The following is a 24,318-nucleotide window of genomic DNA, read 5'->3' on the forward strand; positions in this document are numbered from 1 at the left end:
TAGATCATTTAAAAATCATCTTACTAAGACATATTATTGGAAATATAGAGCGACGACTGATATTTAGATCATTTTAATGGAAGTATTTGCTGTACAGTCATAAAATCTCATTGATTTACATTACAAGCATCAGAACTGCATCACTTTTTGATCATGAAATAATCATGAATAACTGAAAAGGCATATTTTTGCTCAGTTTGTGCTTCTGAACTAAATTAAACTTTTTTTCCCCTCCATATTCTCACTATAACAGACTATATAAGCCAAACATATACATTATTAGAGATATAGAGTGACAACCGATATTTAGATCATTTTATGTAAGTATCTGCTATACTGTCATAAAATAATAATAATAACATAATAAATAATTAAATACTAAAATTATTTAAGAATGTTAAATAATAATAAAATAATATCATATAGACAGCATATTATAAAATAATTAATAAATATATAAATAAATATAGTAATATATTATATTAATATAAATTTATATATATATATATATATATATATATATATATGTAATTAAATAATAAAATAATATACAGTCATAAAATCTCACTGATTCACATTACATTGTGACACACATTTATAAAATACATTTTTTAGAAAAATAAAATTCTAATAATAATATACATATTATAATATATATATATATATGTATATATATATATAATATATTTTGATAATATATATAAAAATCTAAATATATATATATATATTATATATAGATATATATTATTAGAGATATAGAGCGACTGTCATAAAATTTTTACTTTTTTACTTTTACTGTCATAAAATAATAATAATAATAACTACATAATAAATAATTAAATAATAAAATTATTTAAGAATGTTAAATAATAATAATAATAATAATAATAATAATAATATAATATAGACAGCATATTATAAAATAATTAATAAATATATAAATAAATATAGTAATATATTACATTTATATATATATATATATATATAGTCTGTTATAGTGAGAATGTGGAGGAAAAAAGGGTTTAATTTAATTCAGAGGCTCAAACTGAGCAAAAATATGCTATTTCAATTATTCATGATCATTTCATGATCAAAAAGTGATGCAATTCTGATGCTTGTAATGTAAATCAATGAGATTTTATAACTGTATATTATTTTATTATTTAATTTATATATATATATATATATATATATATGTGTATATATATATATATATATATATACGAGTCAGAAAAGCCTAATGGATCAAATTTGATACCCAACATAAACTGCATTTCAAACATTAGATTATTAGATTTTCCAGACCAATATTACATATGTCAGGGTTTATAGGGTTCAATTCTGACACAAAATAATAATATATTATTTTCAGTCTTAAGTAGTGTAAAAATACATTGTATGGGTCAAAATTATTCATTTTTCTTTTACGCCAAAAATCGTTAGGATATTAAGTAAAGATCATGTTCCATGAAGATATTTTGTAAATTTTCTACCATAAATATATCAAAACTTAATTTTTGATTAGTAATATGCATTGCTAAGAACTTCATCTGAACAACTTTAAAGGTGATTTTCACAATATTTTGATTTTTTTGCATCAGTTTTCAGATGATGTTAAATCTCAATTTCAGAAAACTGACCCTTATGACTGGTTTTGTGGTCCAGGGTCACCTATGACTCGTAATCATCGCCTGAAAGGGTTAATCTTAGTCTGGAGCATTTGCCGGGTCATTAAGCCTCCCTTTCCGGGCAAAGGGGCATCTTCCCCAAAACACAGACACTGACGCCCACCGGAGGAGAAACAAGTGGGCAAACACTGAAATCAGTTTCACGCTTCCACATTACGAAACTTCCAGCTGTGCACCAACAACAAACGTGCCAGTTTCAGCATCCATGCCAAGATGTATTCATTTCCTTTGGGTTTTTAGGACTAATTGATGACTATTTGCTGTAGGTGTTGGCCAATAGCTCATAATTTTTGGGAATGCACCGATATGATTCAGCGTGGTTGACACATCGATTCATCTTCGACCTTTTTAGTTGCCGTGAGGGCGTCTTCACAGACTTCACGAGCTGATTTTAGGTCAGTGATTAAGGCTTTTGAAAACGTGTGGGTTAAAAATAGAGCTCCACACCCGACTGACTGAGCGGATGGAGAGCAGCGTTAATCACCTACGATGGATGCAAAACAAACAGGATATTGGTGCAACTACATTATTCATATGAAGGGTTTTACAAGATGAAACAATGGTTTTGTGTGTTGTTATTAGACTAAACTGATGGTTAATGTGACACCTGTGTGAATTTGAGGAGAACTGACATCCACTAAAAATCAAAACACCAAAACAAATGAAGTTAGTTCTACTCAAAAAGAAGTTCTGATGTCATAAACAGAGGCTAAAATAGACGTAAATATAAAATATGACACACACACATATATATATATTTTTTTTTAAGTATATTTCTAATAATATATATATATATATATATATATATATATATATATATAGATATAGATATTATATAAATTATATAATATAAATTATATAAATATATTTTGATAATATATATATGATAATCTAAAAAATAAAAAAAATCTTCTTAAAAATAAAATATAATAAAAACAATATTTATTTATGTACTGTATATATATATATATATATATAAATATATATATATATATATAGACACACACAAAATATTTTTTTAGAAAAATACAATAATAATAATAATAATATTAATTAATCTAAAATTAATAGATATCAAAATATAAAAAAATACATTTTTTAAATATAATAAAAAAATATATATACATATATAATATATATATATTATAATTTTTTTAGAAAAATCAAATAGTAATACTATACATAACATATATATTAAAAATAATTTATATATATATATATATATTAATATATTATCTTAACTTATAGATATTATAAAATTAATAGATAATAATAATAAACTTATATAATTGTTTAACATATTAGATCAATTAATCTAAGATTAATATATATCAAAATATAAAAAATGTAAGCAAATATTTTCAGAAAAACAAATAATAAAAGCTATATATATATATATATATATATATATATATATAAACATATAAACATTATATAAAATATATATAAATTGGAATAATTCCAATATAAACCATAATAATGAAAAGGTTGATTCATCATGATTACTCATTATTGTGCAATTTTTGACAGTTTTTAACCACACAGTATGTATGTGTGTGTAGTGTATGTGTGTTTCTGTGTTTGACACACAGTTGTGGTCTCATAAACACAGAGCTTGAAAGTAATTCAAGAAACTTTATTTAAGAAACCTTAAGTAGAAGTTTCAGGAGTGAATTCAATTTATTTACTGCAGTTAAATCCCCAAAAACATATACATAAATACATTTATACAAAGAGCAAGCAAAAACGAACGAAGACGTTCCAGTTGTGTAGTGTGTTATGAAGCAGACCGTCTTACAGGGGAAAGTAGCATGTTTGTCACCAAGGAAACCAGAGACTCTGTTGCTATGGTGATGGAGTGGGCGTGGCTTAGGCTGAAGTGTCAAAGAGCTTGTCAATCATCTCCTCCACCTGCTCCGGTGAGTATCGGTGATATTTCTCGGGATTTTTGGTGAATGAAATGTTTGCGCATCTGTAAAAGCATATAAGTGTGTGGTCAGTGCATCTGTAGATCACACAGCCGGTGTGTTCTGATTGGCTGGTGTCGAAATAGATTTGATTATATGCATGTAAATGTGTGTGTGAATGTCTCACCGCTGAAGAAAGGCTCTGAAAGCCTCTGAAACCACTCTCTTCTGAGCCTGTCTGATGGCGTCACGCTGCCCTTTATCAGGAACCGCCCAGCCCTGCTGGATCTTACACAGCTCCTCAAGACCATCATTAAAACCCTGTAAACACACACAAAATACAAAGCCTGCTTTGAGCATCATATGTGATCCATCAGGTTTTTATGGCTCAGACTTTGAAAAAATATTATAAAAAATGATGTCTATATAATCAAGAGAAGCTAAGTTGCTTCAGTTCAGTAAGTTAAAGTGTTCTCACTCACCTTGAACTTGTCCTTGATGATCTGTCGTTCCTTGTCTTTGAGCTGCACATGCAAAAACATTCAGACAGCAGGATTTCAACAAAAAACTGTAGCTAAACACAGACGTTTTCATGCATTACTGTATTCAAAAGCGCATCAGAACAGCCATATAATACAGCATTAACTGAGCATAACATAACACGACTGACTGTAATGCATTGGGCCAAGCATTTATGTCTGTGTTTGTGCAGATTATAGTTAACAATAAAAGAAATTAACTACTTCTTGAAATAAAATAAACATTTACTTAAAATAAAACTAAATTAGCTCAAATTAATACATGAAAATTAATCAAAACTACTGAGACAAATAATAAAAAAAGACAAAAACACAAAATGAATAAAACTTTAAAACTAAACTTTAGCATTTAAAACAGTTAAACTGAAAACATAAAAATAAAATTAAATTCAAAATATTGCTAAAATTAAAAAAATAAATAGAAATTAATGAAAAACTGTTTAGACAAACAAATAAATTACAAAACACAACAAAATTACTAAAACTTTACTACTTTAAAAACTAAACTTTACTTTTTAAATTGAAGTATTTCTTTTAAAATGTTACTAAAATTAAAAATAAATAATAGATAATAAATAAATAAATAGAAATGAATAAAAACTGTTTAGTCATAAAAAAAAAAAAAAAAAAAAAAAAAAAAATCACAAAAGCACAAAAGCACAAAACAAACAGAAAAAGTGTAGTGAACAGAAAAAATATAAAAAATTAATTCAAAATATTACTGAAACTAAAAGGAATAAATAAAAATGATTAAAAACTCTTTTGACAAACACAAATAAAAATAACAAAAACACAACTAAATTTATAATGAAAACAGAAAACATAAAAAATAAAACTTAATTCAAAATATTACTGAAACTAAAAGGAATAAATAAAAATGACTAAAAACTATTTAGATGAACACAAATAAAAATAACAAAAATACAATTAAATTTAATTCAAAATGTTACTAAAACTAATAATTAATAAAAACTGTTTAGACATAAAAAACAAATAAATCACAAAAATACAACAAAATTGCTAAAACTTTAACTAAAGTTCAAGTGAAAATATAAAAATAATATCTATTTAAAAATAAGACTAAAACTAAAAGAAAAAATAAATATGAAAAAATATTTAGACACAAAAACAGTACATCAAAAATAGTAGAAATAGTATATAAATAAACTAAAAATAAATAAATAAATAAATAAATAAATGTGTATGATGATCTTACTTTGGTTCCAGGTTGGAATGCTGGGATGTTTCTCTCTGTCAGATGTTCTGTGACCTTCAGCCAGCTGTAGGTAAGTCAAGGTCAGAAGGTCAGAAGGTCAGAAGGTCATTCACTCATTCATTACAGGACGGTTCTTGTGTTTGGATGATGCGGTTTTACCTGCGCTGGTAATTTTGGATCTCCTGCTCGATGAGCTCTCTGTACGAACCCTCCACCTTCTTATGGGTCACAGCGACCAGCTGAATCAACTCAGACCTGAACAACACAACAGCAGTCAACAGAAAACAGCATTTGCATTACATTTTACCTCTGTGACTTATTTTAAGATAATCAAAATATTCGATAAGTGGAGATATGTGGAGAGCTGTCTTCTGATTGGCCAGTAGTGAGTGTGTAAGTGTGCTCCAGCTTCTGATTGGTCAATGAACTGAAGCTGTGCAAAGTAACTGAATGAATTATGTGAATTTTGTAAATCAACTCACTTTTCCAGGGACTTGAGGATGTAGTTGTAGTTGTTGTGAAGGAAGATGGCACGCAGAGCCGGATCTTCATACACTTTAGCTTTATTTGACAGATTCAGCTGGAGGTTACCTAGGACTTTATCTGCAAACACAACAGATCAAGAACATCTATTTATGTAATCTTTTATAACACCATTCATTTCAAATAACTAGTGTTATTTTAGTATTAATAATATACTATTATACTATTTATTAATATTTTGATTAATCTATTACCTTTAAATTTTTATTTAATTTTTAGTAATTTTGTTATGTATTATCATCATTTTTTTTTCCATTTCTGTCTATTTTTAAGCATTTTCTATTCAGTTTTCATTTTAGTAATTTTAATATTTCTAATTAAACCATACATTTGTAACGTAAGTTTTTCATCAAATATTTATTTTATTTTAACTTTTCAATTTTATTTTATCTTATTTAAAAAAAAAAAAAAAAAAATACATGTAAATTAAAAAAATAAAATAAAATTATGCACATAAAAAACATATTTTTTAAATATTACGAAATAAAATAATAATAATAATAATAATAATAATAAATGCATCATTTATAAAGGAAGGCATATATAAATTATTTTTTAAAGAGATTTATATATCATATATATTCATTATATATATTAACACATATTTAATATACACATATATGAAATATATATTTATGTGTGTGTGTTTGTATATATATATATAAAATATATATATAAAATAATAAATGCATCATTTATAAAGGAATGCATATATAAAATAAAAAATAATTTTAGAGAGACATAGACAAGTATATATTAGTATATAATCATATAAATGTATTATTATTATTAAAATTATACAAAATATAATTTTAAAAAATATATTGATGAAACCTGAAGCAGATATTTCAGGAGTGAAACGAAGTATTTTCAATTTCAATTAATGAAAAATTTTCAATATAATTTTTTATATACGTGACTACATTTTAAAGCCAGTGTATATCATGAGGAACCAAATTTAAAATGTTTGATAACTACAAAACAAACAGGACCTTAAAACTTCCTCCTTAATGCAGAAAAAAAATATTCAAATGAGCCACAAAAGTGACTAATTCTGAACTTCTGCAACTTTCTGTACGACATCAGACAGATCAGACAGTGAAAACGATTATTTAGAAATTAAAATAACACTGATTTAGCATAAAAAAGAGGACCTGAGTAAAAGCTTAGTTCTTTAGATGTCTCTTACAAATGTATGTGCTCAGGAGTCTCCGGCTGAACTCTGAACTGTAGCTGCTGGCAGACGAGCTGCTCTCTGAAAACCAAAAGAGACACATTTCAACAACTTTTCATTTGTTTAACATACAATACATTCCTACTTTATTCCATCAGAGCCAACAACATTAGATGAAACTTTCTACAGACAAAATATTTCAATCAGCACAAGTAAAAGTTCCTGGAAAACATCAGAAATCATATTTAAAGCCTGTAAGTTATTCAGAAACATCTGCATGTCTAAAAAGCAAGTACAGTAAGTCATTCAGAAAGACAGTTCAAGGTTTGAAGTCAACATGAAACGTAACTGGCGCCATTTACTTCTCTAATACACGTTCCTGCTGTTACTGTGAACGATTGAGTGCATTTATTTACCTATTTTACACGGTTTATTTAACTATTATTATAGCTAATGAACTGTTACAAAGTAAATGGACTCCGATGTGGTTTCATGTTGTCTTTAAAGTCAGAGGAGGCGTGAGTCCCGCTCTATTCATCCGCACGAGCGCTTACCTCGGGGGTCTAAAGGAATATTGTAAGTGTCCCCGAGTACTACAGGACAGAAGCAAAGCAGAACAGAGAGAGAAAGAGAACAAGAGAAAGAGGCAGAGGGCAAGAAGTTAAAATAGTTCTGTTAGTGAAGAGCTTCACCACTAATTGCCAGCCAGGATTGGAGAGCAAGATCACGTGACGGAGAAGCAGAGGTGAGTGGGCGGGGCTGAGAACACAGTGGGAGGAGCTACAGTGGCATGCACTGCTGTGAACATGAGCGTACGCAACAGAATAATAATGAACATTAAAATAAATATAAAAACGTAAGTGTAATAAAATTATATAAATTAATGAACATACAAAACGCATTACTTTGTGATTTAACACTTTAATTAATAATAGTATAATTAATTAGGAATGATTAAATATTGTTAATAATAATTTAAATTCTATTTATTCTTTATTTTAATTTTAAAAGGGACAATGCACACTAATTAACATAAGTAATCAAGTGTACTATGTAAATGTGCCAGACTTAGCTTTTCAGGTTGAAAATAAATGAGCATACAAAACATATTACTTTCTGATAGTTTTGACCATTTTAACAACTATAGTAATGATAATAAAAATAATACTGACAATAATATTAATGCTTTAAAATAAAATAAAAAAATAATTAATTATAATACATGTGTATTAATGAATGAATATACAGAATATAATATTATTTATTGACTTAATACCTTAATAATATTTACAACAAATTATTATTTTTAATAATAATAGTAATGATTACAATAATAACAGTAAGAAAGTCTTTAAAATGGGGGAAAATAAATATTAACTATAATAAAATTACATAAATTAATGAATTTGCAGAATCTAAAATTACTTTGATTTAATATTAATTAATAATATAATAATACCTTAAAATGAAAAAAAAAAAAAATCTTTGAATACAATTATAGAATTAAATGAAAATACAGAGCATATAATATTACTTTCTGATCATTTGAACAAGGTATATTTATGAATGAATATACAGAATATAATATTACTTACTGACTTAATACTTTCATTAATAATATTTATAATGTATTATTATTTAAAAAAATAATAATTACAATAATAACAGTAAAAAATGCTTTAAAATGGGGAAAAATAAATATTAACTATAATAAAATAACAAATTAACAAGTTTGCAGAATATAACATTACTTTGAATTAATATGAATTAATAATATTTATGTTAAATATTACGTAATAATAATAATAACAATAATAATAATACATTAAAATGAAAAAATAATTAAATAATTCTCTGAATAAAACGATAGAATTAAATGAAAATACAGAGCATATAATATTACTTTCTGATCATTTGATAATAAGGTAAGCTTGCTTAGCAGATCCAACTATAGAAATAACATTTAAGCAATAATGAAGGCCAAAAGTGGTACTCTGAGCAGTATATCATTCTTCTTCATTCTTCTAAATGATTATTATTTAGAGCCCCCTCTGCAGGACAGAAGAAGATGCTGCAGGAAAAAACAACAGCAGAGAAGCTTTGCTTTTCGGAACGTCTGTCTTGAGCAACTTAAGGAAAAACAAAGGAAATGCAGACCACAGGAAATGAGAACAGATGACAGGAGAACACAAGAGGATGAGGACAACGATCTGTGGGGACTCTGTTATGAACATGAATTTGACAAAAAACAGACATCTCAGCAGTCCAAAACGGAGCTTACATCTGCTTTTGAATTACTTTTGATGTGCGTATGAATGAGAGATTTCTAAACACAGTACATCTATTGGATCTAATGTGTCTGTTTTTTATTTGTCCATGACTGTGTTTCTGCTTTACCCTGGGAGGCCAACATCGCCCCTGCTGTTTCCTGGAAATCCAGCAGCTGCTGCAGGAACAGGATGGCCTGAGGAAAAAAAAACACGAGAAAAACAAGTGTCTTTGTCTGCTTTTATAGCACTTATAATCACTTCTATTGTTTTTTTTACTCTATGAAATGGACAATGAAGTGATCTTACATTGCTTGTGAGCTCATGTACGGTTCCGTCTTTCGGCATGTTGTACTCTTTATCTGGATCATTCTGTTAAAGTAGAGAACATTACATGTCAAAACATAAAAATAATCATTAATATAATGTCAGAGCGTAATTTAGATTTAGATTTTATAATATAATACTTGTAATATATATTATATACTAATATGTAATAATATAATATTTATAATAAAATTTTGATTAGTAGATTATATAATTTAGATTTGATAATATAATGCGTTATATTTATAGTATAACAAAATGTATATATAAAACATTTCATTTAAAATTATTACCATTAATGTTATTCTTAAAATAAAACTACTTAATAATTCTAAATATTATAAAATATAAAAATAATAAAAGTATATATATATATATATAAATATATATATATATATATATACATAAAAATATATATATATATAAAAGTGTATATATATATATAAAAATAATAAGTGTATATAGTGTATATATATATATATATATATAAAATTTTGTTTAAATAATATTTTTTATTTTTTAATAAAATAAATATAATTAATAATTAATTAGAAGTATTATAAAATATTTAAAATAATTCATCAAGTAAATTATTTACATGCATTTTAAATATTACAAATAATTTATTTTTAAATGAACTTATAAAATTATTATATAAAATTATTATTTTATAATTTTATTTAATATTAATTTAATATAAATATTAATATATTTATATTATTTTTTAACAATAATATTAAAATAATAATTACAATAATAACAGTAAAAATGCTTTAAAATGGGAAAAAATTATATAATAAAATTACATGATGAACTCGCAGAATATAAAATTACTTTGATTTAATACTAATTAATAATATTTATGTATATAACAATAACAACAATAATATAATAATACATTAAAATAAATTAAATAATTCTTTAAATAAAATTTTAGAATTAAATGAAAATACGGAACATACAACTTTCTGATCATTCGATCATGAGGCAAAACTTTATTTAAATTAATATTAAATTAAATAGTAAATAATTATTTAAAATAATTAATAATATCTATAATTCTTAAAATGTTTTTAAATACATTTCATTTTATTAATAATAATAATAATAATAATAATAATAATAAGTAATATTTATAAACATTATTTACACACAAAAATATTTCTAAATAATTATTTAAATAATAACAATTATAAAAAAATTACAGAAATGAATAAAATCATTAGCGGTTGTGTGATGTACCTTAATGCTGTCAGCAAACTCCTCCAGCGCTTTAGCTCCAATGGTCTCCATAGAGGTGATGAGAGCTGGGAGCTTGTTCTTGGTGCTGGCAGCCGTTCCCTAGACATGACACAGGATATGACATCATCAGCTGCAACACTATGCCAAACAGCAGAAAATCCAGTGTGAACATCTAATTCTTTTCCATCTGTTTTCTACCTGTAGCGTGGCGTCAAAGTCTGGTTTGGTTTGTTTGAGGTGGCGCAGGATGGGGAAGATGGTCAGCACAGCGGAGTAATCGTGTCTCATGATGGCTCGACGTGCCGCCGAGACGATGTTATCGCCCTCCAGCATCAGATTATCCAACGCTTCCTATAGTGACAAAACAATGAGTAAATACAAACACGCACTAAACTCACAAAACGCTCATGAACAAACCGCACTGACCTGTATAAGCGAGTCGAAGGTCTTCTTCTGGTGATGTTCTGGAATGATCTCGGTCAGTAGAGCGTATTCGCTCTGAGCCAGCTTCACAAACGCGCTGATGCAGTGGATGTACGAATCGATCTCGATGTCCAACACGTCATCCTTCCCTGAGACAAACACACAATCACACACCCGTCACAGCTCAAGAGAAACAATACTCAAATACGATCACTGTGGACCAAGGATGATAATAGCACAAAGCACAAATAAAAGACACCAAAAAGAATTAAAATCTGCTTGATATATTAAAAAAAAAGACTCATTATTTTTACAATCCTGTTTGGTGCCGCTAGTAAATAAATACTGTAGCTTTAAATACATCTGATCAATATGAGACCATTGATTCCTCAAAATGAAATAAATATGTTAAAAAGTTTGAGTTTGATTAATATTTGTGTGTGTACTGTGTGTAATTATTGTGTATACATAAATACACACAAATTAATGTATATATTTAAAAGAAATGATATTTATGTACAAAACATTTTTATTGATATATAATATAAATAATATTAATAATTAATAAAAATAATAATAAATACATATACTTGTAATTTTTTTTTAAATAAACATTAATATGTTTGTATTTATATATACATAATAATTACACACAGTACACACACACATATATTAGGCAAACTCAAACTCGTGATTAATCATTTGACAGCACTAAAAAATAATTACCTTTACCTTTATTAATGACAACAATAATAATATCAACAACAGACACACTTAGAAATGAAATTTAAAATGAATTATAAATTCTATAAATTAATAAATAATAACATTTACAGCTTACAAATAATAAAATAACATGTAGGACGTCCTCTTGAGGTCTGATTCATAAAATGAAATTAATGTTAAAATAGTTATTAATTGAATAAATTATTAATTACATTTAATAATAACAACAATTATAATAAAAAATAAGCACAACAGCATTAATATTGCTTAATAAACTAATAAATTAAAATTATTTATAAATTCTACAAATGAATACATTTAAAAAATATAATTTAAAATTAAGACAATTAAATGTAGGACGTCCTCTAGGTCTAATTCAATGCTGAATAAACAGACAGAATTCTGAACACTGACTCTTCAAAATGAAATAAATATTTTTTTTAAATTAATTAATATTCTAATTAATCATTAATTACATTCAATTAAATTGCATAATAATAATAACAATAATTAAAATAAATAAATAAAAAAAAAACAATAAATCAAACTAAATAATATTAATTATAATAAAATTATGTGATGAAAAAATAAAAATCATAATTTTAATTTCAAATTAATACAATTAAATGTAGAATGTCCTCTTGAATTTTTACGGACTGAGTCACTCATTGAACTGAACCCAAAATCACTGCTGAAATTGTATTGATACAATTAAAATTAAAATTCATATTATTTTAAATATATAACACAATTTACACAAAATGTGTGTTCATTTGAGGCTAATGTAATAAAACCACATCATTTGTTTTTTATAAACTGAGGGACCACTCTAGATCTGCAAAATGATTAGTTATGATTAATCGATTCAAAATAAAAGTTTTAAATAAATCCAACATTTTTTTCCTTAATATATTCATGTATGTGTGTGTATTTATATATACATAATAAATATACACAGTACACACACAAATAGTATGTAAACAAAATTTTATTTTGAATCGATTAATCACAACTAATCGTTTTGCAGCTTTAGCCCAGTCAGAATCATTCTTGTAGTTTGTTTTGAGCTCAAAAAGTGTCTTTAATCCTGGTTTGAAATGACAGAGTACTGTTTATTTACAATCTTTGAGGTCAGACTCACCTGCAGCCGCCCCATGCTTGTCGTCAGACAGGTGCTTAACCCCACGCAGGTCATGATCGAAACCTGATTGGTTAGGATATAATCACATGACCTGGGTCACTCTCCCCAGGCTACAGAGGGAGTGCTGAACAAACTCACCCACCCACAAAGCAAAGGAAACACTCACGCGGCACGACCGACAGCGCTTTAGCCACTTGTACTGCATGTTAGTGGGGTTTCTAAGTGCACCGATGGACCCAGCAGAGCACAGAGACTTATGGGAAACACTGATGTCACAACAGTTTGTCCTCAGTTTGAGAGAGAAAACCATCAACACAACCTTCCTGCTGCCAGACTCAACTCAAAAAGACTACTTTCTACTTCGGAAACAAATTCACTGAGATGCAAATGTATGATGCAGTGTTACTTTTTAAGAAATTTATATAGACTATTTTTATATTTTCAATTTTAGCAATTTAGATACTATTTTTTAAATTGTTATTAATTATTTAATTTTTTCCCCTTACATTTAATTTATATTAGTTTGTCATTTTATCACTTCAAACTTATTCCATTTTTAATGTCATTTTAGCAATTTAGATGTTTTTTTATTTGTATTATTTATTTTATGTTGTTCTTTTTTCTTTATTTTTGTTTAGATTTAATTTATATTTATTTCGGTTTTAGTTTGTCATTTTATCACTTCAAAATTATAAATTTTTTAATTTCAGTTTTAGTTTTTTCATTTTTATTATTTATTTTATTTTATTTTATTTGTTTATTTTTGTTTAGATTTAATTTATATTGATTTCAGTTTTGTCATTTTATATCTTTAAACTTATTTTATTTTAGTTAGTTGCCAAAGCAACATTTCTAAATTTTCAGTTTTCATTTAAATGTTTTTTTTTTCCAATTTTTATTTTCAGTTTTAGCAATTTAGATACTTTTTCATTTTAATTTTTTTTTGTTTATTTTTGTTTAGAATTAATTTATATTTATTTCTATGTTTTAGTGTGTCATTTTATCACTTTAAACTTATTCAATTTTTAATTTCAGTTTTAGCAATTTAGATGCTTTTTCATTTTTATTATTTATTCAATTTTTTTGTTTATTTTTGTTTAGATTTAATTTATATTTATTTCAGTTTTAGTTTTAGTCATTTTAGAACTTTAAACCTATTTTATTTCAGTTAGCTGCCAAAGCAAGTTTTCAGTTTTCATTTAAATTTTAGTAATATTTATAAATTATTTTTATACTTTTAGTTTTCATTTCAGTTTTTTTTCAATTTTTAATTTAAGTTTTAGCAACTTAGATGCTTTCTTGTTTTTATTATTTATTTTATTTATTTTTGTTTAGATTTAATTTATATTTAGTTCAGTTTTAGTTTGTCATTTTATCACTTCAAACATATTCAATTTTTAATTTCACTTTTAGCAATTTGGATTTTTTTTATTTTTATTATTTATTTATTTATTTATTTATTTATTTATGTTTTGGTTTATTTTTGTTTAGATTTAATTTAGATTTATTTCTTTACTTCTTAATTTAGTTTTAGTCTTTTTATAACTTCAAACTTATTTTATTTCTGTTGGTTGCCAAAACAACATTTCTAACTTTTATATAAGTTTTTAAGTTTGTTTCTTAATAATACTTATGTTTTATTTCAGCTTTATTTCACATAATAAAAACTGTTTTTAATAGGTTTAGTTAACAATACTGATGTCACACATTAAATCACTTTTTTAAGCAAAATAAAATGCATCAATAAATGCATGTGACAAAATATTTAGCCAAATGTTGCTGCTCATTTAAACTGTAAATTAAAGTGTTTTTAAGTTTCACAATACCACTTTTTTTAAAATTAAAAATAATGATAATATTAATTATTCAATTATTATTTATTATTTCTTTTAATAAAAAATAATATCAAATTGTTTTGAATTATCAATACATAATTTTAAAAATAATTGTAATTTGAATAAATAAATTTATACTGCACAGATGAGACAAACAGTGGCTCTCTCAGGAAGGTTGGTCTCACTCAATTTTGAGGCTGGTTTGACTCCACCGAGGACAAACTGCTGCGGCCCATAAGTGTCTGTGTTATCCAACTGTTGTTTTCCGAAACGCAGGAACAACAGTTCAAAAACACAGCAGAAGTGAGAGTAAACAGAGACAGAGCTTGAGGAGGAAGGAAACCAGAAAGACAGCGTGCTTTACCTTCCAGAGGAGTGAGGTTAGAACCCTTTTTTCCATCCAGGCCATGCTGAGAGTACTGTTTGAGCAGATTCTGAGCCTTACGGATCGTGCCTGCACCCATCAACACCCAAACAGAGAGAGAGAGAGAGAGAGAGAGAGAGAGAGAGAGAGAGAGAGAGAGAGACAGAGAGAGACAGAGAGAGACAGAGAGAGACAGAGAGAGAGAGAGAGAGAGAGAGAGAGAAGAGTGGGAGAGTTGCAGGGATTGCAGGAGGAAAACAGAGGAAGACACCGTGAGGAAGAGGAAGAGAAAGGGCGTCTGAAACCCTGTTCACCGACACCAGAGCGACAACTGAGAGAAATCCAGATCCCTCCGAGACTACAGCGACACCACGGCTATCACACACACACGGTCCAACATTAACCTATGACAACCTCAAATCGCAGCTACACTGATAAGAGTCAATAAAATGGATTAGGAGATTAGGAACCGCAACATTACATGGTCAAACTGAAAGAACTGATTTTAGTGATTTGTTTTCAAGTGCACTGTAAAAAAAAGATTGTGATTTTAATGGTAAAGACTTTGTTACCTGTTAATTGGTTAACAGTAAGTTTCCGTATAAAAAAAAAAAAAAAAAAAAAAAAAAAATCAGACCTTTATATTGGAAGAAATTTTTAAACTAAATAAAAAAAAAAACCATAAATAAATTAAATATAAAATATTTGAATTTATTTTAAAGCATATCTCAAACATTATTTGTTTTAAATAAATGGGAAAAATTAGCAAGCTTTTTAAATTAATTTTAATACTGCTTAAGGTTTTGTAGAATACTGTAATAAATAAAGTATTTGTTATTTATAGTATTTTTATTTAGGAATCTAAATGCATAATGCTTTAGTATTCCAAGTGCATTTACTCTAAAATTAACAGCGGATTTATTAACTTTTAATTTAGTTATTATTTGTTTATTTTGGAAGGAAAAAATAGTATGGCAAATATATATAATATATATTTTTTTTATAAATGTGTGTATATATATAGTTTTGTTTATTGCTATGATATTATTATAATTGTGTTATGTTTTTTTTTTTTTTTTTTTTTTTTAAATGCAAAGTTTAACCAAAGTGTAAATGGTCAGTGGAACAAAAATATTTTTATTTATTTATTTATAGCCATTACACTTTCTCCATCAGACCTTTATATTAGAAGCCTAAAATTTTTAAATTAAAAAGTTTCATAAATAAATAAATAAATAAATAAAAAAGATATGAATTTAGTTAGTATTTGTTTTCTTTTGGAAGGAAAAAAAATGTATGGCAAATACTCGCAAATAATTTTTTTTTTTATAAATTATTATTATTATTATTTTCTGATATTTTTTTTTTTTTTTTTAGGCATAAATGTTTTTTTATATATATATTTTTTAACATTTTATTTATAGCCAGTACACTTTCTTAATTGACTCGTCATTAGTAGAAGTGGCAGAAAGTTAATTTTGGACCTTGCATACACACTCACACACACACACACATGCAGTGCACAAACATCATATCACATCACATCACAATGTCTACAGCTAAACAGACTGAAAAACACGTCAAACACACACTGAGGAGAAAATACAACCGGTTAATCCATCACAGCTATTAAACTACAGCATTGTGTCACAACAGTGATGTTAATACTGTCATTCATACTAGAGCTGCTTGAATGCATCAGCCAAACAATCTAAAACCATTTAACATCATAAACTCAAACATATCAGACAAAAAAACAAAAGACATGTGTCTTAAAGGGGTCATAGCATCATTTTATATCATATTAGTTGTAACTATAGTTTCATGTCATTGTTTTGTTTTTGCATCCTCTTTGTGCATGTAAATGAGCTGTATTATGATTGGCTACAATTTAAATAAGTGTTAATATGTAAATGAGGACAGTCATAAATTCATGAGTTCACGTCTAATGTCATAAATAATCATAAAGATTGTCCTTCCAGACTAATTTGCATTAATATTTCAAGTTGCAAACATTAGAATGTGCTTTCATTAATTGTATGAATAATAATAATTAGCACAATCATTAAAAGATCAAAGAAAAAGTGATTCAACATGATATGACCCCTTTTTTAAGCAGTTAATACGCAGTAAATGTTTCTTCAGCAATAATAAGCATTTTGTCAAATATGACCAAGACAGTGTTAGTCTGTTAGTGAGGGCAGAACAGTCACAGCGCCCCCGTGTGGTGAGGAGTGAGCATGCGGTCAGTGTTAGAGCGTTAGTAGAAAACAAAGAACTTCATTTCTCATGTTAAACACTCCATATGCAATACAGAGCTGTTAGCCAACAAAATGTGCCCTCCACATCCAGAAAATACAGTAACACCAATGTGAAAGCCTGTACTACGGATCTCAAACTGACACACAGTTCCAACAGACAGGAAGGAGAACGTCCGCTATACAGCTTATAACGATACTAGCTATCCTGATTAATAATACTTAACTGGCAATGAATTGGTCTGGCTGATATATCAGTCATGTGTGTGTGTCTGCTATGGTATATGTGTCCATTTGTGCGTATAAAAGCCTCTAAATGGTTCATAAAACATTACTATTCAAAAGCTTGGGGTAAGTACGGTTTTCTTTTTGAAGAAATTAATACTTTTATTCAGCAAGGACACATGTAATTGATCAAAAGTGACGGTAAAGACATTTATAACGTTACAAAACATTTCTATTTTAAATAAATGGTGTTCTTTTGAACTTTGTGCTCATCAAAGAATCCAGAAAAATAAAACGTATCACAGTTTCCACAAAAATCTGAAGCAGCACAAGTGTTTTCAACATTGATAATAATCAGAAATGTTTCTTGAGGAGCAAATCAGCATATTAGAATGATTTTATGTGACAGTGAAGACTGGAGTAATGATGCTGAAAATTCAGCTTTGATCACAGGAATAAATTATATTTTACAATATATCTAAAAAAGAAAACAGTTATATTAAATTGTAATAATATTTCACAATATTACTGTTCTTTTATTCAAATATTGGTGAGCAGATGAGGGAATAATTGAATTTAAATGTAATTAATTAACATATTAACATGTTTTTCATATTACTTGTTAATATAAAACATCAAATTAAATTACATAAAATGATTAATTAACTGAAATTGTTTACATTATTTTTTAAAAACTTTTTTTTATTATTGACATTATTTTTATTATTTAAAAAATCATAACAACCCCAAACCTCTGAATAGTAATATATATATATTTTTTAATTTCACCATTAGAGGCAGTTTTTTTTTTAATCAAAATACACTTTCGTCTCATGTTCTGTGTGAATAATTTTTGTGTATCTTGACAGCAAATTTTACATGCTAAAAATATATATTTTTTAATCAAATAAATACTGTCTTGGTGAGCAGATGAGAGAACAATTTCATTTAAATGTATTTACTTAACATAGTGAACACTTTCATTTTAACTGTTAATATAAAACACCAAATTAAATTGCATAAAATTATTAATTATCTGAAATTAATTACATTATTTTTAAAAAACATTTTGTTGCCAATTTATTTTTTTTATTATTTAAAAAAATCTAAACAACCCCAAACCTTTGAATGGTAGTGTACTTTACCATTAGGGTCAGTTTTTTTTTTTTATCAAAATAGACTTTTCTCTCACGCTCTGTGTGAATAATTTTTGTGTATTTTGCTGGCAAATTTTACACGCTTTTTTAATCAAATAAATGCTGTGTTGGTGAGCAGATGAGAGAATAATTTAATTTAAAAATAATTATTTAACACAGTAAACTATTTTATTTTCACTGTTAATATAAAACCCCAAATTAAATTAAATTAAATTAAATTATTAATTAACTGAAATTGACATTATTTTTTTTAAAAACAATTTTTTTATTATTGACATTTTTTATTAAAAATAAAAATATTATATAATATATATAATATAATATATAAAATATAAAAAAAATATTTTTTTTTATTTTAAAAACCTTAATGACCCCAAACCTAGTAGTGTAATTTTTTATTATTCTGTGTAAATAATTTTTGTGGATTTTGCTGGCAAATTTGACATGCAAAAAATATATATTTCATAGCCTGTCGCACGTATATGCGCGCGTGTGTGTATAATGGGAAGCTCTGACTCTGCAAACTAAAGCAAGCGATGGACGCGTCACAAATACAGCTGCGACTTTACCTGGGATGTAGACTGACATCATCAGACACCAATGAGACAGAGAAGAGAAACAGGGAGAGGAGACGGTTAGTAAGAACACAAACTAGGAATGGGAAAAGAGGAGAACTTTGATGGGAAGTGAGGTCATGGAAGTCAGATACACCTGATTGTGACCCATCAGGATCACCAGGAACCCAAAGAGACCCAGTCTAGTGAGGTTCAGGGTTAAAGGTCACTGACCTGGTCTTTTCGGAGGCTTCTTGGTGGGCGTCTCCTTGCGTTTGGTCTGTACGGCAGGCGAGTGGATGGCAGAGGTGGCGCTGTTCTTACGGAAATGCTCCTTTAGACCCTTAATAGACCGATCCAGCTGGCTGGACCGGACCTGGAAATACACGTTCATGAAGTCTGCAAATACAGAAACACACACGACATGAGATTTCAAACACAGAAAATGAAATGAAATAGATAAAGCGTTTGCATGTGTCCACCTTGGTTGCGTCCGTACTCCACCAGCCAGGCCGAGATGCAGATGATGTCCTGCAGGGCGGCTTCGGGCAAGTGATCCAGCGCGACGTCCTCTTGCACCTCCATGTCCTCGTCTCCTCCGATGGCATCCAGGATGAGGACGGGCGGCACCGGTTTGCTGTAGCGCGTCAGCAGACTGCGAAATTCTCCCTCCAGCAGCTCCTTCCCCTTCTCGAAACGAGCTTTCTGCAACATGACAGTCTTGTTGAGGAGCTTCATATGGACTGAAGAAGTGTGAGAGGTGTGTGAGAGAGTGACAGACGTACCACCGTGTTGAGCTCAGGACTGTCGGGATTGTTGTCCTGAAAATACTCCACGGCTTTCTGGATCTTTGCAATGCAGGCCAGATACTCGTCCAGACGACCTGCCGGCCTACAAGAGTAATAATTGACCAATATGAGTCTACCGATTTACATATCTATCTATCTATTTACATTTTTATGTTATTTAAAACTAAAAATATTTCACAAAATTACTGTTTTTTTTTTTTACTGTCTTTTGAAACAAGTAAATGCAAAAAAATATATTTAATAATTTACTTTATATATACTTTAGATATTTTTACTTAATAATGTAAATAATTTTAAATATAAAAAAATATAAAACAATATTAAATATCCTTATTGTATTTTAGTTTTTTATTTTTATGTACAATCATGTATTTGCATTTTTTAGTGTATTATTTTTTGTTTTTAGGGTGACTTTTTGACATTCTGTCAAGGTTCTACAGATGAGAAATAGCCTTTTTGGCTAATTCTGGCACATTTACAGACATGTTTCATAATGTGCATTGCCCAAAGAACAAAATAAATAAATACATAAATAATATAAATAAATAAACATACACATACACACAAAATGAAACTGTGTTATATTAAAAATATATTTTATATATTATAAATACATACCTAAACATATCTATCTATCTATCTGTCTACATTTTTATGTTATTTAAAACTGTAATATTTCACAAAATTAATTTTTTACTGTATTTTTGATCAATGCAATGCAGTCTTTTTCAGGCTTTACAATAATTATATTTAATAACTGACTTTTTATATGTTATTTTTTATTTAATAATGTAAATATGTATTTATATTTTTTGTATTACTTTTTTATTTCTTCTTCTTTGTAGGTGTGTATATGTGTGTAAGATGCTCTGTTTTTGTTTTTATGGTGACTTTTTGACATTCTGTCAAGGGTCTACAAGTGAAAAATAGCCTTTTTAGCTAATTCTGGCACATATAAAGCTATGTTTATTAATGTGCATTGCCCAAATAAAAGAATAAAATAAAATAAATAAATAAACAAATAAAAAAAAACATTTATACATACACACAAAATTAAACTCTGTTATATATAACACCCTTTATGAGTATAAGAGACTTCACCATAAATATATTAAATAATTTATTTAAAAATGTATAATAAAATTATTTATTAAAATAAAACAAAACACCCACACAGGGTCTGAATACTTAGGACCATGTGATATTTAAGTTTTTCTTTTTTAATAAATCTGCAAAAATGTCAACAATTCTGTGTTTTTCTGTCAATATGAGGTGCTGTGTGTACATTAATGAGGAAAAAAAAATGAACTTGAATGATTTCAGCAAATGACTGCAATAGAACAAAGAGTGAAAAATTTAAGGGGGTCTGAATACTTTCCGTACCCACTGTATACACAAAATTAAGCTGTATTATATTAGAAATATATATTTCATATACTGTATAAATGCATATCTATCTATCTATAATTAAGTTATACATTATTATACATTAGTATGAATTTTATACAGATTATACAATATAATTATAATGTATGCAGCCTTGGTGAGTACAAGATATATTGGTGACTATAATTAAATAAAAAAAAATAATAATTATATTTAATAATTTTATTAAAATATGATAAATATATATAGAATGTTTTATTTAATAATGTAAGTAATTTAAAATAATAGTTGAAATATTATATCTGTAATGTATAAAACAGAAATGTAGAGACGGACAAAAACATATACTAAACACTGACTGATAACGTCTGGCCGATATACTTGACAAGAGTCTCGGGTCACACTCACCCTTCCCGGATGATCTTGTCCGTGTCTTTAGCCACGTGATAATAACTGATGACGTGATCCAAACAGGAGAGAGTTCTGTCCACGTTCTCCTGCAGTCGCTGCAGATTCTCAGTCTGTTTATGAACCGGGATGATGGAGTTCTCCAGCTGCATAAGACGGCTCTCGAACGAGGACAGGATGGACACCTGACAGGAAACAAAACAGAAAAATTAACAAAATAATACTTACAATGGATATAACAGCAGATAATGGTATGTGTACAGCAAATATTACTGTACAAGACTGTTATTTCAGTTTGATCATCCTACATCTATATATAAAATGACACACACACACACCAATATATGAACTGATCATTTCTCACCATTCCTTTAGTGAGCTGATCACTCTTCTCCAGGCTTTCACGAATAAAAGACAAAGTTTCTTGTTCCTGTAGATGGAAGATAATAAACAAAAACATACAGGTCTACACATATGCATTATGTACATTATAATAACCTCTCAAGTGAATACACCCCATATCATTAGCATTAGCATTTTTCTATCATTAAGCTTCTACAAAGCTTTGTGACCGTTTTGTTTATGACAATCATGCAGATTTTCTATTTAACGTTAGTTGATCGCGAATGACATTAATAAGATCCGCTCCCTGATCACGGGATTCTCATGTTATTCTTCATTCTTCCTGTTTTTGGCTTTTTTAACGGACCTGTTTGAGTTTGTCCTCGATCTCCCGCTTCCGAGCGGACGCGTCTTCGGTCGGGATCATCCTGACGACCAGAAATGTGACTGAAATGACGGTTGGATCCGACCGGGTCAATGCAAAATCCACAATAATATTATAACATTGTCGTGAAGACAGCGGAAACAGTACAACACAAACGGCAAAATGGCAGTGACGTGAACCAGATGTACAAAATAAAAGTCCTCGGTTTTCTTTACAAATGTTGCTTGATGAAATACAAAACTGAATACATTTCCAACGAACCAAATAAATAATAATAATAATAATAATAATAATAATAATAATAATAAAATAAATAGATAAATAATAAAACAGAGGGCTGCCGAACGATATATATAATTACACACATACCTGCACATATTTAAAAAAATCTGTATATACACTACAGTTCAAAAGTTTGGGGTCAGTAAGACTTGTAATAGTCTTTAAAGAAGTCTCTTATGCTCATCAAGGCTGCATTTATTTGATTAAAAATATAGAAAAAAACAGTAATTTTTTATTTTAACATACTTTAAAATAGAATTTATTCCTGTGATGAAAAGCTGAATTTTTATCAGCTGTTACTCCAGTCTTAAGTGTCACATGATCCTTCAGAAATCATTCTAATATGCGGATTTATTATTAGAATGATCAATGTTGGATAATATCAACAGTTGTGCTGCCAAATATTTTTTGGAACCTGTGATTTTTTTTTTTTTCAGGATTCTTTCATGAATAACAAGTTTAAAAAGTACAGTGTTTATTCAAAATATAAATATTTTATAACAGTGTAAATTATTTATTATTAACTTTTAATAAACTTTTAATTATTAACTTAATACATCCTTGGTGAATAAAAGTATATATATATATAATAAAAGTATAATATATATAATGTGTATAAATGTGTACACACACACACACACACACACACACACACATATATATATATATATATATATATATATATATATATATAAATATATTATTTATATGTAATTTATATTATATAAAAATCTAAATATTATACACATAGAACATTTTTCTTAAACATATACATACATGTATATATATATATATATATATATATATATATAATATACATATATAATACAATACACACACATATGTAAAAACAAACTAAAAACTAAGTTTTTTTTACATAATATATGTGTGTGTACTATGTATTTTTATTTTAAAAGTGTATATATATATATAATTACACTCATACCTGCATATATTTAAAAAAATCTCTGTATATATATAATTTATATTTATATGTAATTTATATTATATAAATATCTAAATATTTTACACATAGAACATTTTTCTTAAACATAAACATATTTTTGTTGTGTGTGTATTTATTGTATATTTGTGTATATATTGTATATTTGTGTATATA

The 24,318-nt window shown here is 27.3% G+C and overlaps 1 protein-coding gene across 13 annotated transcripts; it reads right to left on the reverse strand.

Moving 5' to 3' along the window:
• Nucleotides 1–3,303: 3,303 nt before the first annotated feature.
• On the reverse strand, nucleotides 3,304–23,084 carry exoc7 (exocyst complex component 7). 13 transcript variants are annotated; one of them, XM_051124356.1, is made up of 22 exons: nucleotides 22,899–23,084; nucleotides 22,554–22,619; nucleotides 22,190–22,374; nucleotides 20,372–20,477; nucleotides 20,069–20,291; nucleotides 19,821–19,985; nucleotides 19,602–19,613; nucleotides 15,393–15,482; nucleotides 13,194–13,256; nucleotides 11,330–11,475; nucleotides 11,102–11,254; nucleotides 10,904–11,002; nucleotides 9,644–9,706; nucleotides 9,465–9,531; nucleotides 7,622–7,660; nucleotides 7,083–7,148; nucleotides 5,833–5,953; nucleotides 5,510–5,605; nucleotides 5,351–5,414; nucleotides 4,078–4,119; nucleotides 3,783–3,916; nucleotides 3,304–3,660 (listed from the first exon to the last, which is right to left on the reverse strand). In XM_051124356.1, exons 1-22 carry the CDS (start codon nucleotides 22,956–22,958, stop codon nucleotides 3,558–3,560), a joined length of 2,163 nt encoding a protein of 720 aa, XP_050980313.1. In that variant the 5' UTR covers nucleotides 22,959–23,084; the 3' UTR covers nucleotides 3,304–3,557. The 13 variants fall into 13 exon arrangements, with proteins under 13 accessions (XP_050980313.1, XP_050980314.1, XP_050980304.1 ...); XM_051124357.1 differs by lacking the exon at nucleotides 19,602–19,613; XM_051124347.1 differs by lacking the exon at nucleotides 15,393–15,482.
• Nucleotides 23,085–24,318: the final 1,234 nt, after the last annotated feature.

The sequence above is a fragment of the Labeo rohita genome, chromosome 12 (assembly GCF_022985175.1).
Source record: "Labeo rohita strain BAU-BD-2019 chromosome 12, IGBB_LRoh.1.0, whole genome shotgun sequence".
Lineage (NCBI taxonomy): Eukaryota > Metazoa > Chordata > Actinopteri > Cypriniformes > Cyprinidae > Labeo > Labeo rohita.